This window comes from Myxocyprinus asiaticus, chromosome 24 (assembly GCF_019703515.2).
Source record: "Myxocyprinus asiaticus isolate MX2 ecotype Aquarium Trade chromosome 24, UBuf_Myxa_2, whole genome shotgun sequence".
Classification (NCBI taxonomy): Eukaryota; Metazoa; Chordata; class Actinopteri; order Cypriniformes; family Catostomidae; genus Myxocyprinus; species Myxocyprinus asiaticus.
In genome coordinates, this window is record NC_059367.1 from 16,282,241 (window position 1) to 16,296,299 (window position 14,059).

The 14,059-nt window shown below is 38.4% G+C and overlaps 1 protein-coding gene across 3 annotated transcripts in view; it reads left to right on the forward strand.

Annotated features, from left to right (window-relative positions):
- LOC127415275 (casein kinase I-like) overlaps positions 1 to 14,059 on the forward strand; it is a 79,161-nt gene that overhangs the window by 55,443 nt on the left and 9,659 nt on the right. For 2 of the 3 annotated variants that reach the window (XM_051653968.1, XM_051653967.1), the window contains 5 exons: positions 195 to 280; positions 3,307 to 3,391; positions 6,209 to 6,357; positions 6,514 to 6,594; positions 8,840 to 8,941. In XM_051653968.1, coding sequence (XP_051509928.1) covers positions 195 to 280; positions 3,307 to 3,391; positions 6,209 to 6,357; positions 6,514 to 6,594; positions 8,840 to 8,941 — 503 coding nt within the window. The remainder of the gene's footprint in view (positions 1 to 194; positions 281 to 3,306; positions 3,392 to 6,208; positions 6,358 to 6,513; positions 6,595 to 8,839; positions 8,942 to 14,059) is intronic. The other variant, XM_051653969.1, reaches the window with a different exon arrangement.

Genomic DNA, 14,059 nt, shown 5'->3' on the forward strand with positions numbered 1-14,059 from the left:
GCTCTCTTTATCTCAATAATCCTCTATAATTGGACTCGCAGAATAAATTTAACATTCACCTTTTATTTTTCACCCTGTATGTAACCCTTTTGATCATGCAGTTTCTAATGTATCAGTCTGATTGTATAGCAACAAATTAAGGCAACCTGTAACATCAGTCAGTGCACTAACATTTGTTGTTTTTGTTCTGTCAGAACAAAGCAGAAGGGACGACCTGGAAGCACTGGGCCATATGTTTATGTATTTCCTGAGAGGCAGTTTGCCTTGGCAGGGCTTGAAGGTTTGCATTTCCTCTTTTTCTAAACAATGCATTTATCATTTGAAATTTTGCTTCATTTCTCTGCCTCAATTATGTAGGTGTATGGTTTTAACCTTGCAACCTTTCTTTGTTCTGGATTTTTTTAAAGGTATAGTTCACCTTAAATAAAATCATCATTTGATAATGTACTCACATTTATGCTGTTCCAAACCCATATGACTTTCTTCTGTGGAACACACAAGGCAGAATGACAATCAGTCACCATTCACTTTCATTGTATGGGAAAAAGATGCAATAACAGTGAATGGTGACTGAGACTGTCATTATGCTTAAAATCTTCTTTTGTGTTCCACTGAAGAAAGTAATACATGTTTGGAAGGTGAGTAAATTATGACAGAATTCACATTCCTTTAAAGTAATTCACTAGTTGCAGTTGTGTCTTTTTGTTCCTTGCACATGTAACTGAGAAAGTGTGACGACATGACAACAAATGCACATATCAGCTGCTCGTGTTTGACCAGAGCATGTGAGTGAAGCGGATAACCCGCTCCATGCGTGTGTGCTCCGCTCAACTGCTCAGGCCCAAGCGGACACTCTGCTCAAGTACCACTCATGCTCACCTGTAAAAAAGCATTCGCTCAAATCCCGCTCCGACATTAAATTTCTCTGTAGTATATTTGGTTCCAAGCACGTACACGGGGTAGCTATTGTGGCCCAAGCAACTGCCCCTTTGCCCACATGGACTGAGGTACCCCTCTGGGTGAAATATAGACTATAGGGCAACATTTATTAAATTATCAAATGATTAGTAATGTGCACATCTGAAATTATGTGATTGTATTGTTGTGTTTTTTTATATGAAATCTCGCTGTTTATTTTGGACTGGTTTAAAACTGCTGTTCGAAAATAGGGTCTACCAGACCTTCATTATCATTTGTAATCAGTCAAATATTTCTCTGTTAGCACACGTCATTGAAAATCTTCAAATAATGCCTTAACATTTTTTTCAGTTCTAAATTACCTTTATTTACTTTAAACAAGGCATCAAACATGCCTCTACAAGTGATAAAACATGTGCGTTGGCACGGAAACTTGCACACGCGCAAATTTGCACTTTTCAGTTTAAACTGGACCAGACTGGTACAACCGACCCAGAAAAACACAGTCTTTTCAACTTTAAAATTTGTTCGAGTCGTTTATGGCAATAATGAAAACATGGACTGGTACCAGGAAAAATATTGCAGGTAAAAGTGAAATTCATAATTGTTTATCGGTTGTCTCCACGGAAAGATTATACTGTAGATTTGATACATTAATAGGTTTCTGATTTAATGCTATCAGACTTTGGCTCTGTAAATTAAAATGAGCAATTTTTCATCCTAATTTTGTGTTCAGTTTTAAAGGGTTTATTAAGTTATCCAGAAAAGAGTAGTGAATGTTTTTCTCTTTTTCAGTGTTGTTGCTTTATTAATATTCCCTACAGTTTTATATGTAAGAATCATACGCATTCTAAAAGACTGTGGTTATTTATATAATAATTATTGTATTAGTAGATACCATGTGCCCCCTTTGTTTTTCCTTGATATTTTTTAAAGCATTATAAAGTGAATCTGGACTTTATCTGTGTCAAACGATCATGTCTTGTGCATGCGCTCTTTATATGTACAGCAGGGTTTAACCATGGATTTAACAAATAAAAAATATTTGTCCTGCATAAAGTGAGATTTTGTCCAATATACAGTATATTAGATGAAACCATGTTTAATGATCTCAAAACAAATACAAATTATTTATTTCACAAATTACACTGCCTTCGTTTAAGAAAAGTAATTTTTTTTCTAATGTACAATCATTTATAGTTGTTTTTCTCTGCGCATGAATGCAGCAAGCGATGTCGAAAATGTTATCTGCAACCACTAATCTAGAGTAATTTTATTTATTTTTTTACATTTCACTTATCGTTAAGGTGTGGATTTGGCTTTGGGAAACTGACCAGCAGTTATGTGCCACTTTATCCCCAAGCAGAAATCGAAAGCAACAGGCGGTCGATTAAGCGAGTTAATTCCGCTATGAAATTCTCTATACGAGAGTGGAAATCTTCACCAATCAAATGCTCAATTGTACAATAGAGGCATGAAAGCAGAATGCTCCACCTGCAAATTAGGACACACTGATCTGCAAGATCATGCATGTTTATTAGTTTTGATGCAGGGATTTGTGTGTTTGCTGGGATTCAAGGAAAAAATATTTGCCAATATACAGAATTATTAAGCTTACATATTCAATTGAGTGTGCTCTAATGTTCGCAACCCTGCAGAACTGGGCCTGCATCTAGCTGGCAGCTGCACTGACATGATGGCAAAACAACAAGATACATTATTAATTTATTATCGAATAGTAGTGTAGCCTACTAGCTCACCTTTTGCTGCACTACCATGTTCGCGTAGCACATCCTCATGCTCTCTGGCAATGTGACACGTACGATTCCAAAAGGAATATTTGCTAATTCTCACGGTCTTTTCACACTCCCTTTCGATTTCCTTTTTCTTAACTTTGATTTATACTTTGCATTTATTTAGGCTATAAGGTTTGCAACTTCACTAAAACAATGTTAGAGCTCCATAACCTCAGGCCTATTGCTTATTTCGCAGATGCCCAAACCAGCATATCACAAAGCGCATTCTGGGTTGAGCGAGCGGCACTGAGCAGCCTGAGTGAGTGGAGCGGAATCTTCAAAAAGGTGCTCTCCGCTCAGGTGGAATTATCACTGCTCCGTTCAATGCTCCGCTCACATGCTCTGTGTTTGACTTCAGCCATGTGCCATAGAGGAGCAGCATGCTAATGAGTCACATGGCCGTTTCCTTTTGTGCAACTGCTTTTGTGTGCATCATTGCCTATTCAAGAAAACTAGCCTGAGGCTCAATCTTGCCCTGGACTTGTGTGTTGCATGTGTTTAATTTAATTTGGGGTGGGTTTTTGTCTTTCATGGGGATTTGCGCAGAGTATTGTGGGTGGGAAATCACTAATTTCTCATTTTTCTCAAACAGGCAGATACACTGAAAGAGCGCTATCAAAAAATAGGGGACACCAAGCGGGCTACACCGATCGAAGTTCTCTGTGAAAGTTTCCCAGGTTAGCGCCATTAATTTGTTGACATTTTTATATTTAACCAGGGCTGGGCGGTATGAAGGTACAGTTTGTGTGTGTGTGTGTGTGTGTGTGTGTGTGTGTGTTTGTGTATAGATATACACAGCTCTGGAAAAAATTAAGAGCCCACTCCAAAACTATCAGTTTCTCTGGATTGACTTTATAGGTATGTGTTTGAGTAAAATTATCATTTTCGTTTCATTCTATAAGGTACTTCCATCTTCCTCTTGATCACATTCCAGAGGTTTTCAATGGGGTTCAGGTCTGGAGATTGGGCTGGCCATGACAGGGTCTTGATCCGGTGGTCCTCCATCCACACCTTGATTGACCTGGCTGTGTGGCATGGAGCATTGTCCTGTTGGAAAAAAACAATCCTCAGAGTTGGGGAACATTGTCAGAGCAGAAGGAATACCACCGGATTAAGACCCTGTCATGGCTAGCCCAATCTCCAGACCTGAACCCCATTGAAAACCTCTGGAATGTGATCAAGAGGAAGATGGATGGTCACAAGAATTTTTGCACCAGGAGTGGCATAAAGTCAGCCAACAGCAATGTGAAAAACTGTTAGAGAGCATGCCAAGACGCATGAAAGCTGTGATTTGAAAATCAGGGTTATTCCACCAAATATTGATTTCTGAACTCTTCCTAAGTTAAAACATTAGTATTGTGTTGTTAAAAATGAATATGAACTTGTTTTCTTTGCATTATTGGAGGTCTGAAAACACTGCATCTTTTTTGACCAGTTGTCATTTTCTGCAACTAAATGCTCTAAATGACAATATTTTTATTAGGAATTTGGGTGAACTGTTGTTAGTACTAAAGTACAAAGTACAAAAATGTTAATTTTACTCAAACACATACCTATAAATAGTAAATCCGGAGAAACTGATAATTTTGGAGTGGTCTCTTAATTTTTTCCAGAGCTGTATGTATATGTATATATATATATATATCTCTCTCTCTCTCTCTCTCTCTCTCTCTCTCTCTCTCTCTCTCTCTCTCTCTCTCTCTCTCTCTCTCTCTCTATATATATATATATATATATATATATATATATATATATATATATATATATATATACTGTGCAATGCTAGAAATGTGTCAGACAGAACAGGATTCAAGATGAGGAAGAACATGTCATTAAGTAGTGTTCTTAGCCACAGTGCGACACTCACTGCAGTTGTTAACAGTTTCCGAGAAACATTGCAACTTGCCACTTTACAATTCAAATGATTTGCGGACACAGATGCGTGTATCGTCTTTTTAGTAATGGCTCATCCGAGTCAAAACTATACATTTTACACTATTAGTTTACCATTATAAATCTTTTATTTTTCACTCAAGTGTTACAAAATATGAAGCAGTTTTTGCACTGATGCTAGACTTATCCTTTTGTTATGAATAAGCTTATATTTTGGTTTGCATCTATCAAGTTACAAATAAAAAGAGAAAATAATTAAATGAGTTGAAGTACCTTTCATTTGGAAAGCATTTAGTTCTCTGAATTATCCAAAGCTCATCATTACCACATGATTATTTAAGACATGAACTACTGTTTCCTTAAAATTTCCAGCAAAAACAACTATATTTTGAACTATAATTTTACAGTGATATAAAAATATTCGGTTACATTTTAAAATAAGGTTTCATTCAGTAACCTTAGTTAATGCATTAGTTATCGCAAACAAACAATTAACAATGTATTGTTTACAGCATTTATTAATATTTGTTAATAAAAATAAACATTTTCATTGTTAGCTCATAGTGCATTAACTAATGTTAACAAACACAACTTTTGATTTAAAAAATGTATTAGTATATGTTGAAATTAACAATAAAGGTGCAGTATGTAACAATTTTCATGTAATATTCGCCTTTTTTTGCCATTGTGTGAACGGCTTGTAACGCAACTTAAAAAATGAGCTCTTCCCGGACTTCCTAGGTTGCCTATTAAAGCCTGTAGACTGATTTTCATGCGAAGGGAACGGGTCGCTTTTACCGGGACAGTCCAAAGGATGTGACATTTATGCGTGCTCCCGAGAGCCTTGCCTCAGTAATAGCTTCTCTTCTGCGTCAACAGACAGTGTGCAACATTAGGTAATGTTATCTTAGAGATGGAATCCAGCAAACGTCCGGCTCTCAGCACAACAGCAACTCCTACACAAACTCAGAGCAAGCCAAAAAAACAAAAACATTTATCTACTGAATCCCGTCTGGCTAAGCGGGAACGTGATCGTGGTCGAGCAAAAACTAGAGTGAACATCGGCAGGGTATTTGATTCCTGGAGGGAACTTCATTCGGTTTTGGGGATTAAAACCGACCCTGAATTGGCGTTCTTCTTATTGGACAGGTAAGCTTACATAACTGCAGAGCATGTGAAATATAGTGCCATAAGGATTGATCTGTGTAATTTTAGCTAACTTGATCTTACCTGCTAACGCTGACGAATTGCAAGGTACCTTTCTTCGTAACTTTCAAATAATTTCAACGGTCTTCTCTTTATACTACAAGTCAGGTATACAGGATAACGGCCACAGGTGTCATTAATAACAAGGGTTTCTGAATCTTACATACTGCACCTTTAACTAATATTAATAAATGCTCAAGAAGTATTGTTAATTAATTTTGATAACTAATGTTTACAAATGGAACCTTATTGTAAAGTGTTACCAATTATTGATACTGTGATACAAGATTTTGGTCATACCATCCACCTCAGTCAAAAATACTATGGTGTGTGAAGCATTCCAGTGAACCAGCTATCAACAAATAAATGTCTGTTACTGTTTTCACTCACTGCAGACGAAATGGCCACCTATCTGAGATATGTAAGAAGACTGGACTTCTTTGAGAAACCAGATTATGATTACTTGAGGAAGCTCTTCACAGACCTTTTCGACAGGAACGGCTATGTCTTTGATTATGAGTACGACTGGGTCGGCAAGCCTCTAGTGAGTGTTTGTTTCCTTCGCAACCACTTCCTTTATTCTCTTCTCATGAACTTCTTCAAACACCTTTGTCATGCTGCGTTGGGTGTTTTGAAAGTAAATGCGTGTGTGTGAGATGCTGTACTTGGTTAACTGTAAGATCATTGTTTTCTTTAACAGCCTACACCTATAGGCCCCATCCCCACAGACACACCCCAGCCCAGCAGCAGGGACAAAGCACAACCTCAGACCAAAAACCAGGTAAGTGTAGTATACACCTTAACTGCTTAGTGGATCTCCTTAGGTAAGTGCAGGACATAACTTCAGTACTCCAGCTTGGTGCCAGATATCTGGTGTATGTGATGCCCTTTTGTGAGGTTCTTTGATCATGCAGTCAATTAGAAGAAACCCTTATTTATGTTTTTTACTGCATGACACTTTTGGACGTCAGGTGACATGTCAGATGACTAGTGACACTCTGCAAAGTTGTCAGAGGAGTTACTCAAGTTTTGCATGGTATTGAGGTTGTGCAATTCGATCTCTGAATATCCTACAGTATGATGGGATGGAGGGGGGCTGGTTAGTTGAGCCTTGCTCAGTGTAAACAAATCTGGTTTGTTTGATAAGTATTTTAGTTTGTTGTTTGGCAGACTTTTCTGGTTTTAAAACTTCAGGTTTGTGACTTGATGTATTTTGTTTGTTTACAGCTGAAGGTTGATAAAGTCTTGTTGGCTAATTTCTAATTTAGTTTTAATGGGGATGGGCCACCTTGTTTATGTGCGGTCAACTTGTTTATCTAGTTTTTTTTTAAGCTTTAACATTTTTTTTTTGTGCTGATAAGAGGATAAATTTAGAGATGCAACTTCTCTGAGACGGTTTTAGCATGTTGACAGTGTAACAGGTAACCTTCCCTTTTTAAGCACACCACTACAGTCATCAAAATACAGATTTCAGAAAAAACACAGAATACAGAAATTGCCTTCTGCGAGTATTATTTCCGTTATTATGGATTTGTAGATCTCCGTTGCTTTGTTAGGATTGTGATGGTTTTGTGCAATAAAAAACTATAGTTATTTAGATCAGTGGTTCTGAACCAGGGGCCACGGCCTACTAGGAGCATTAGCAAACTTAAAAGGGGGCCACAAGATGACTTAAAATGATTTAAAGTAAATTAATAATCTATAATTTAGTAATTTAATTTACTTTAATACATCCAAAAATGCTAAGACAGCTAAAAATAACTAAACTGACATCATGTTTCTTATTTTAATTCAACCACTCTCTACTACAACTGTATTTATTGAAGAACATATAATTCTTGAAACTTCTGGAATCACAAAATTAATTGCATTTATTATTTTAATCTATTGGCATTCCTAGTTCCTGTTTTTTTTTTTTTTTCTCCCAATTTGGAAAGGCCAATAGTGATTCGCCTCAGTCCGGGTGGCGGAGGATGAATCCCAGTTGCCTCTGCGTCTGAGATCGTCAACCCGCGCATCTTATCACGTGGCTTGTTGAGCGCATTGCCACGGAGACATAGCGCGTGTGGAGGCTTCACGCAGCATCCACGCTCAACTCACCACGCGCCCCACCGAGAGCGAACCACATTATAGCGATCACGAGGAGGTTACCCCATGTGACTCTACCCTCCCTAACCGGGCCAATTTGGTTGCTTAGGAGACCTGGCTGGAGTCACTCAGCACGCCCTGGGATTCGAACTAGCGAACTCCAGGGGTGGTAGCCAGCGTCTTTACCACTGAGCTACCCAGGCACCCCTTCCTAGTTCCTGTTAATAAAATCTGAAAGAAAGCTGCTTTGTCATCATTACAACAGAAGTACCAGAGGAAATATAATGGTGTCAAAAAAAGGAGTCAAAAAGGTTGAGAACCACTGATTTAGACTATTTGTTGAATATCTGTCAGTTATTCTTTTGAAGGGCTGTGCTTGGTGTCCATATATTGACAAACAAATGTGTGATGGGTGTCTTGTGGACATGACCCTAAATCAGCCTAATTTTACAGGTCTTCTTAAAGGAATATTTCACCCTAAAATGAAAATTCTCTCATTGTTTACTCACTCTCATGCCATCCCAGATGTGTATGACTTTCTTTTTCTGCAGAACACAAAGATTTTTAGAAGAATATCTCAGCTCTGTATGTCCTTTCAATGAAAGTGAATGGTGACGAAAACTTCGAAGCTCCAAAAACATCGTTTTCTAATTGCAACCTTTCTTAATTATGCATGTTTGCTGGGTTGTACATTTTTGTTTCTTTTTTTTCCACTTCGATTTTTCGTTACTTCCATTAGTTTTTGTCATTCACTATTAACTTAAATCTTAGTAATGAGCAGGCTTCTGCATGTGAGATGTCTCCTTTTTAATGTTTTATTTTTCGTTTGTATGTTTACTCACCCACCCGACCCCTTCCTATCACACCTCAAAATCTCCACCAACCCCCTCCACTATCCACACTTTCCCCACTCATAATGCCCTTCCACTGTCGGTCAGTCGCCCGAGCCTACAGGAAGTGAGTCTCAGCCCACTCCAGTGACCATTAAGGAGACGCTGGGGTCACATCTCACAACCGAAAGGCTGGGGGGCTCAGTGCAGGTACTTGCTTGTGCATGATGTTGCTATTTGAGTGTCTGTGTGTGAATGTGTCTGTCCTTTCTGGCTGCTGCTCAATCTCTTCCGCACTCTCATTCATATGTGAAGCTCAGTTTGCCTCCTTTTGGACCAGAGCACTCTACAGATGGCTGCAGTGCCATTCCTGGGAGATAGTGTGCAGTTTAAATAGAAGCCATCAAGCAAGTTGGATAGCAGCTCATATTGTGATAGTATCTAATGGATGCTGATAGACCGAAGATATAATCTTAGGATATGCCATTCATTATTTCTCTCCAGTACAAACTTTTTGTTACATGTTGTATTTGCAAGGCACTTGATGATACACATGTGCCACCTAGTGTTGGTTTTTGGAATGATTTCTCATGGTCATGGGTTTTCAACCCATATCTATTTGAGATGGTTATTTCTGATTAAGTATAATCTTTTTTTAGCACAATGTTGCCAGTTGCACAGTTTTGTCCTTTTATAAAAAAGCAATGCAATCAAACAGGTGTTCATTTATAAACTTTTTATAAACAAAAAATTCTGACCTTTAAAGACAGGAAACATGCAGTATAGACATGGGTGTTTTGCCTAAGAGGGCTACAAAACATGCTTTGTGTCAGGTGTTAATGGCTATGAATTATCACATACTCATTGTTCATAGCCATAGGCTCGTCTACATCTCTGCAGAAAGCAGGATGTTGTGCTTCCTCTTTCCATAGGAGGATGATTTTCTTCTAGCCTACAGAGGCAAGGTCTCTGGGATGTATGGTGAAGTTTACAAATTGTTGGGATTATGACATGTTTACAGAGTCATACATTAACACTAGCAAAGTGCCAAATGAGAGTAAAAATTGACTTTTTATTAAATAAAATGTTTTTATTTAAACAACATTACATGGTTTAAGTCAAATTTTAAGAATGAAAACTCTCACTGGCTCATCTTGTTTATGATGCTGCTAGTGTCACCATGACCTGCGCTGTTTGTCACAAATATGCAAGGGAAAAATGTCCTATTGTCATATAGAGACAAAATGTGTTTTTGAAATAAAAAAAATAAAAAATAAAAATACAGTTTAATGGCTGTTAAGAAATATTTATGGCCAATACATTTTCTCAATTCACGCACAATTTGCAGGTGAGGCAGAAAGTAAATTTTGAACCCTGCATGTAACAGGGTTTCCACGTGTCCTGGAAAACCTGTAATTTTGCAATGCAGTTTTCCAGTCATGGAAAGGTCATGGAAAATGAGACAAATACCTAAATGTCCTGGAAAATAATTATTTGTCCTGGAAAATATTTAAGTATAATAAAACTGTTTGATTGTGTCAGTTGCATGCTCAAAAACATGGTAATGATCGGGACTCAGGATAGGTATCAAATACACAAATTCAGTCTTGATGTGGCCTTTACAACTCGGGATGTGAATTAATTTTCAATTAATGAACATTCCAAGTCCGCTTATACTGTGGTTTTCACATTATGATTTCTGCAATGTGAAAATCAGGACAGAATCACTGAATCTAGTCATAAAAATGTCATTAGCTTTAAAACTGCAAAACTGACTGTGATTATTTAACTGCAAAAGGCTACAATTTTATTAAATAAATATGTAATCTGCATGTGCTGCACTTCAAAATGAATTTGTAATGAATTCAGAAAAAATAACCATTCAATAACAACAGTATACATCATGACCTGGAAAAGTGTGCCATGAAGAGTGGGATCCCTGATATAATATTTTGTATATATATATATATATATATATATATATATATATATTTTAATCCCCTTTTCTCCCCAATTTGGCATGCCCAATTCCCACTGCTTACTAGGTGGTGGTGCAGTTTACTCACCTCAATCCGGGTGGCTGAGGACAAGTCTCAGTTGCCTCCGCTTCTGAGATAGTCAGCCCGCGCATCTTGTCACGTGGCTCGCTGTGCATGACACCGCAGAGACTCATAGCATGTGGTGGCTCATGTTATTCTCGACGATTCACGCACAACTTACCACGTGCCCCACTGAGAGCGAGAACCACTAATTGCGACCACAAAGAGATTACCCCATATGACTCTACCTTCCCTAGCAACTGGGCCAATTTGTTTGCTTAGGAGGCACCTCAGTGGTCTGATAGTAAATTAATAATGACACTTAAATAATAAATCAACAAAGTATTTAGAAACAAACAAAATGATTTAAAAAAAATTAAATAAGAATGCACACACACCTTTAACATTATTTATCTCTCTCCACTGCCTCCCCCCGAGAGTCCTCCAAAAAGTCAAAATAACTGTCCCATTTTTTATTAAATAAACCCATGTTGCCCAGCATTCTATATGTCATCCCCTCAAATGCCGCCACCCTACCCATCTCCGTGCACCACTCCCGAAACGAGGGAGTTCCATCCGACTTCCATCCCCTAAATATGACCTGTCTTCCAATCATAACACCAGCCAGGACCCAATTCTTTAAGTACCCATCCCCTATATTAATGCCCGTCCCATCGCCTAGAATACAGAGTCTGGGGCAAAATGAAATTTGAGTGCCCAATATATCACACATAAAACTCTGAACCCTCAACCAAAATTCTTGGATCTTAACACACCACCAAAAAATATGGGTTGTGTCCCCGTCTTCTGAGGTGGGTGTGTCTTTAAGACCAAACCTATACTATCTAGAGGGGGTCCAGTAGAATCTATGTAAAATCTAAAATTGCATCAGACGCACCCTTGCATCTCTAGATGTAGACTTGATGTTTTTTAGAATCCAAGCCCACACTCACTCCTCCAATACCAAGTTTAAATCTTTCTCCCATAATCTCTTAAGAGAAGTTGAAGCTCTTTCCCCCAGACTCTGAATTAACAGGGAGTAATACACTAATTCCTCATGACCTTTTCCAAAAGCAGTAATCACCACTCCCAGAGTATCTGCCACTTTAGGGGGTGTATGCTACTCCCAAAAATAGTACAGAGCAGGTGGCGCAGCTGTAAATACCTAAAGAACTGAGATCTGAGAATCCTAAAATGATTAACCATATTTTCAGAGGATCTCAACACTCCATTCTCATATAGGTCACCAAGCGTATTAAGCTCCCTCACAATCCACTCTGACCGGCAGAAAGGGGACTTATTAATACATAATTTTGGGTTCAGCCATATGCAGCAACATTTAAATAAATGTCCGAATTAAACACTCTGGACACTTATGCAAATGCACGGTGAAAAAAACGGTGTAACTTAACTTCTCTGGTTAGTTTAATAGAAAGGCTTTACAATGGCAAATAGGGGCAAGAACTTCCTGTTCAACAAAACCAGGGAGGGGCTTTCTCAGGTGGAAGTGACCAATGAGCCAAATGTCAGAGACCAAATGCACAATAATAAAACAAAATCTTGGGTAGGCCTAGCCTACCTTTGTCAATCAACCTATGTAACTTATTGAAATGTAATCTGGGATGCTTACCATTCCAAATGAAGGACTTCGCTATGCTATCAAATTGCTTGAAATAAGAGAGGGGGACACCTACAGGGAGAGACTGTACCAGGTAGTTGAATTTTGGAATACAATTCATTTTAATAACATTAACCTTCCCAATCATAGATAAATGTAATGAAGCCCACCTGCCCACATCGCTCGAAAACCTTTTTTATTAAGGGGTCAAAATAAACTCTTAAATTTGCTGGGAATAAAATGCCCAAATACTTAATGCCCTGTTTGGGCCACTGGAAGGCGCCTGGCTGAAAAGCCGTTACTGGGCAGTACGCTGTCAGAGCCAAACTTTGGATTTAGACCAATTGACTCTGTATCCTGAGAACTTAGAAAAGGAATGAATAATTCTGTGAAGGCAAGGCATAGATCTAGTGGGGTCGGAGACGAATAATAAAATATCACCTACATAAAGCAAAAGCTTATGTGCCATACCTCCTGCCACCACCCCTGGAAAATCATCTTCCTTTCTTATCGTGGCTGCTAATGGTTCCAGGGCAAGACAGACCAATAACCCCTGGCGGGTGCCCCTATCCAGAGTAAAATAATCTGAAATGAATCCATTTGTTTGTACCACCGCTACCGGGTGTCTATAAAGTAACTTAATCCATCCAATAAAAGTATTCCAGAACCCGTATATTTCCAAAATCTTAAAAAGATAATCCCATTCTACCAAATCAAATGCCTTTTTCAGTGTCAAGTGAGATGGCCGTGGCTGTAGTCTGCTCATTCGCCACTGACCACATGATATTGATGAGATGCCTGATGTTATCAGAAGATCTGCGGCCCTGAATAAACCCCATCTGATCTTTATATATGAGATGTCATAACTTAATCAGTTAGCCAAAATTTTTGACAATATTTTAATTTAATGTTTAGCTGGATCAGGGAAATTTGACGATAACTCTTACACTCGCTTGGATCTTTGTCCTTTTTAAGAATCAGACTGATCCGGGCTTGTGTCATGGTTGGTGGAAGCTTTCCATGTTCTCCGTATGTGGCAACACCTCTAAACTCGCCAGGGCGTGATCTGAGACTTAAGATGTTTCCAACTGAGCAATCAACAACAGATTAAATGAGGGACTTAGATATAAATTTCTTTTAAAAAAAAATCTATTCTAGAATAAATCTTATAGACTGATGAAAAAAATGTATAGACCCTACCAGATGGGTTCAGAAGTCCCCAAATATCTGTAAGACCAAGATTTTTACACATCCTGTGAAGCGTCAGTGTTGCTCTAGGGGGCTTTTGCTTCACTATGATCAAGGACTGAGTCCATCAATAGATTAAAGTCTCCTCCCAATATTATATCATGAGGGGTGCCAGCAGCTTGCAATATCCCTTCAAGATCTATTAAAAAGCCCTGATCATCAGCATTAGGTGAATAAAAATGAGCCAAAATCAACCTTTGCCCCTGAATTTCCGCTAAAACAATAATGACGCTTCCTAATTGATCTTTAATCTGTTTGAGGCATTTGAATTGTAAATGCTTACTTATCAGTGTAATGAATCCCCTGCTCACACTTGAGCCAGCACTAAAGAAAACATGTCCACCCCATATGTTCCCAAAATTTTCAGCTTCTTGCGGGGAAAGGTGCAATTCTTGAAGAAACACTGTATCATATTTCTTACGT